We start from the raw sequence: 4,850 nt of genomic DNA, 5'->3' as shown, positions 1-4,850 counted from the left end.
GTAAAAAAGCATCTCCAGACGCTTATCTGAAATTCCCACCAATGAATTACATGAGTAACTTTATTTTATTTTATGTTTTATTTATATTTTAATTATCAAAACCTCATAACTGTTTGAATCCGCCTGACTGAGATTTACAAGATGACCATAGCTTGCTTTAAGCCGACAATCTCCGTGGGATCGACCCTTACTCACTTAAGGTTTATTACTTGGACGACCCAGTGCACTTGCTGGTTAGTTGTGCGGAGATGTGAAAAGTGTGAATAACGATTTTCGTGCACCAGGGACCTTGAGAGCAGTGCTGGCTGTTGCAGGGATAAAAGGTTGGCACCTTAAACAAATCAATGTCAACACAACATTTTTGCATGTTGAGATTAATGAAGAGGTTTATATGAAGGTGCCTCCAGGTTTAGAAGCCTCACCAGGTCAAGTATACAAGCTTGAAAAATCCTTGTATGGATTAAAACAAGCTAGTAGACGATAGAATTGTAAGCTTAAATCGGTTCTGCTTGAGCTAAAATTCACTTAATGCAAATTGGATTATAGCCTATTCACCAAGACCATGTCATTTGGATTCACAGCAATTCTAGTCTATATGGATGACTTAGTGTTAGCAGGAGATGACCTAAGTAAAATTGAATCAGTCAAGGGTGTTCTTCATGACAGATTTTGGATCAAAGACATGGGAGACTTGAAATACTTTCTTGGTTTAGAAGTGACAAGATCCAAGACAGGAATTTCTCTGTATCGAAGGAAATATGTCCTTGATTTACTTAAAAAAATAGTATTTGAAGGTTGCAAACTTGTCACCACTCCCATGGATTACGTAGAAAAACTTAGTAATGGTATTGGAGAATTGCTCACTGATTCTAGTCAGTATAGAAGGATTAAAGGCATGCTCTTATATCTATTAAATACTAGACCTGATATAAGCTATGCCATTGAGAAGCTACGCCAGTTTTTAGATTGTGCTACTAATGAACATTTGAAGGCAATGCATAGATTGGTGCGATATATAAAGAGTTCTCGTGCTACAGGTCTATTCTTCTCTGCAGATTCTAATTTACACCTTATAGGTTTTTCTGATTCTGATTGGGTTTGTTGTGTTGACTCTAGAAGATCAATCTCTGCATATTGCTTTTATCGAGGACCATCATTGGTCACTTGGAAGAGTAAGAAACAATTAACAGTTGCAGCCTCCTCTTCATAAGCAGAATATTGACCTTTAGCTCTAGCCACCTGAGAAGCTCAACGGTTGAGCTATATTCTTCAAGATTTTGGTGTTCTAATCACAAAGCCTATTAATTTGTATTGTGATAGTCAGCTATCTACATTTCTACTAATTCTGTTTCATGAACATACAAAACTGATGGTAATCAGTGGCTAAGAGAAGGGGGTTGAATCTTAGCCCCCTTTTTTTACTGTGTGTAACTTTCTGCCTTTTAAGATAACTTCAGGAGATATTTCTGCTTTTTGTCTCATAACAAGTCAAGAGACATTTTCTTTTTGTCTCGTAACCGGTTAGGAGATATTTTTCAATTTTGTCTCCTACGCAACAGAATCAGAAATGGAATAGAAGAAAAAGAGAGAATCACACCCAAAAGTATCCTGGTTCAGCTGCTAAGTGCAATGCTGCCTACATCCAGTCTTCATCACAACGGTGACGGAATTTCACTATAATCAACTGATTACATACACTAATTCTTCCCAAAGAACTACCCATTCCTATCCGGGACAAGTCCAGAATCTATCCCCAAAACTGAACTTGACTTGGTCACCTACCAAGCTTTCAACCGCAAAGTGCTAACCCAACTTGTAAAGGAATCCCCACAAGATCATGAAACACAACATAGACATACAAAATAACTCTTAGACATCTATGGCTTTTTCTTTAATTTTGCACTCTCTGCCTTTTTTCTCTCATTGACTTTTTCTTACAAACCTCACTCTGTTTGCCTTTTTCACCATGAGACTCAGGCAGACAAAACTAAAGAAAAGAATACAAAATAAAACCCATTGAAGGAGAAGAACTCTGTAAGCTTTGGGTAGCTATGAGAACTCTGTGCTTTTCTCTCCTTACTTCAACCCTTGGCTGTTCACCCTTATTATAGAAGGGGAAATTTCTAAGGTTGAAACCGGTTCAACCAAGCCACCTTCTTCTTCTTCAATACAAAGACCGGTTCGGACAGAGAGAAAAGGGAGGGAAACCAAAAGCAAATCAACATGCATTTACCTCTCTCTCATCCCTTCTCATCAAGCTTCATCAATATGAGCCTTCCATCTTGACTTTGTCCCCAAGAAAGAATTCTGACCCATGATAAACTCTTGATCCTTGACAGTTCCATCTGTTCCATTTTTTATTCTTCCTCCACGTAGCTACAGTAGCTACCTTCTGTCTTGGATGAACAAAAGTGGAAACGAGCTTCACCACAGAGATCTTCTTCTCTGACCGAGGCCGATTGCTTCTACTTTTGGTATAAAGATCTTGAAGCTTCTTCTTCACACCTTGCCTTTAGTGGCAAAAATCTTAGCCACTACTTGCTTTAGATCTTCTTTTCTCAAAGGCCATCTTCACCCTAGCCTTTTTCCTTCTTCATAGCTTTACTACTTTTCTGATAACTTCTTCTTTCTTCCTTCCTATATGACCTGACCGAATGCAAAGAGAGAGAGGAGAGAGAGGAGAGAAAAATCTTTGGAAGAAATGAAATGAAAACAAATTAAATCCCCCTTCCATTCCCCTATGCATAGTAACGTGTGGAGCATTGATTGCCATCAAATCAATTTAAATTTTCTTTCAGTTACCAAGGCAAGTAATTAAACCAATTTAATTTTGAATGCCATTCCACAAAGGGAGCAGGTAACCGAACCAAGCATGCTCGATTTCCTTTCTTTTCTTCTTCAATTTCGGACCAACAAATTGTTGGATCAAAAGGAAGCATTGTTTTGAGTTTCACCTTAGTTTTCTGGCCCAATAAGCATTTGCTTATGCAAAAAATAATTCAGCCACTTTGCTTGGAATTATTTTTACACCATGGTTAAATACTTTCTCATCATATTGGACTCATGTGATTTTTGGCCCAATAAAAATCTGCACATTCAACAAAATTATTAAACAACCAATTGGAATAAAAAATTAAATTAATAACTTTGTAATTAATATTTTTAATAATGTTTGATCATCATCAATTTTCAAGTTTTTCAAACTCAACAATCTCCCCCTTGATGACAAACATTATTAAAGAATGAATTGAAAAAGGTTAAGGATTAAGAGAACTCCCTTGAAGATTTTGAATCCTCCCCCTTTCCATTTATCATATAGCTCCCCCTTAATGTGTGCATTTTTTATAGTGGAAGCAGTACCAGTAACATGCTTCAAGTAGTTCCAAAAGAAATTTATGTATTTACTACATGGAACCTTTCAAACAAAAACATGTTAAAAAATGATTTTTTTGAGCAAATAATCAAGACTTAATTTGTTATCCTTCAAATAACATACTGCTTGTAAAACAGAGTATGCCAGAGTACATTCAGAGTATATTTCAACAAAAGATCAAGACTCGACATACTGCTTATATTAACATGTTCAAACAAATCCCTGCCAACAAAAAATATTTCTTGCCAATCAAAGCAATAAATCAAGCAAATGAAACATATAGTCATCAAAACGGAGCATCAGAAAAATTGGCATGAAGCAATAATCATCAGAAAACTAAAAAATCAGAAATCAGAGCACAAAAACTGGATTGGCAGTCCCAATTCTATTTTCAACCAATCAGTCCCTTTTTCTTTTTAATTTTCCTCCCCCTTTTGTCATCAAGGAGGGACCCTGCAAAAGATTGTGAGAAGCAATGCAATCCATAATTATTAAATAGAACAAGTAGTTAAGTTATGGTTACAGTCATCCAAATTAAAATAAACAGTTCAAATAAAACAGTCCAAAATAAGCAAAGTCCATAAACCAAAAGTTGTGTCCATTAGCAGCAGAGAACAATCTTCAGGTATCAGAGAGATTGACATCAGAGTCAAGAAGGTCATCTTCCTCGTCGGTATGGACCGTGTCCTTTTCTGCAGTCTTCATATGCTTGATGAGCATATTCACCCTTTCATGGCATTTCGTCCATGCTTTTTCAATTTCAAAGGCTTGTTTCCTAGCCTCTTTGTATGACTTTGCCATGAGGTTGGACATATTGGAAAACTCAGTGAGAACGTCCTTTATAGTTTCAGAGAACCGAGAGATTTCAGGAGGAAGACTCTCCTCTTCACTTTCATAGACCTCAGATGCCTTAGAATTTTTACCCTTCTTTCCTTTGGCAGCCTCAGGAACACCCCCACCTTTGATCATGGAAACCTTATTCTCCACTGGCTCATTAGTAAGATCAACATTAAAGTGCTCAAAAATACATGTAAGAAACATGCCATAAGACAAATTGCATTTTTTGTCACTCCGAACACAGTCTCAAATATGTCTGATCATGAGATATGCAAATGATATGGAGGAAGAAGTCAGAATAGAAAATAACACAAGAGTATCACACACTGTGACTCTGATAAGAGCCATTTTGTGGCATGATGACATGTGTAATGATCCGATGCAACAGATCTCTCATAGGTCCGAGAGCTTTATGAGTCAAGGTGGTACCATCCAGAGACGAGAAGTTTTCACACACCCGAGCCAGAGCATCTTGAAGGGAAACACCAACTTGGTTATCCCATTTTCCAGACATATAAGCTTGAGCCCCCTCATCTTGATATCCCAAGGCAGTGCTTATGGTTTCATGGTTTAAAGAAAGATGGACCTTTTTAACGTAAGAGTGAAGTTCACCGACATGAAAGATTAAGTTTGCATAAAA

At 37.1% G+C, this 4,850-nt stretch overlaps 1 protein-coding gene across 1 annotated transcript; it reads left to right on the top strand.

Annotated features, from left to right (window-relative positions):
- On the top strand, positions 563 to 1,210 carry LOC107621029 (uncharacterized mitochondrial protein AtMg00810-like). Its single transcript, XM_021114609.1, has one exon. It carries the CDS (start codon positions 563 to 565, stop codon positions 1,208 to 1,210), a length of 648 nt encoding a protein of 215 aa, XP_020970268.1.

Source organism: Arachis ipaensis, chromosome B10, assembly GCF_000816755.2.
Source record: "Arachis ipaensis cultivar K30076 chromosome B10, Araip1.1, whole genome shotgun sequence".
Lineage (NCBI taxonomy): Eukaryota > Viridiplantae > Streptophyta > Magnoliopsida > Fabales > Fabaceae > Arachis > Arachis ipaensis.
This window is presented reverse-complemented; position numbering and strand designations above follow the sequence as displayed.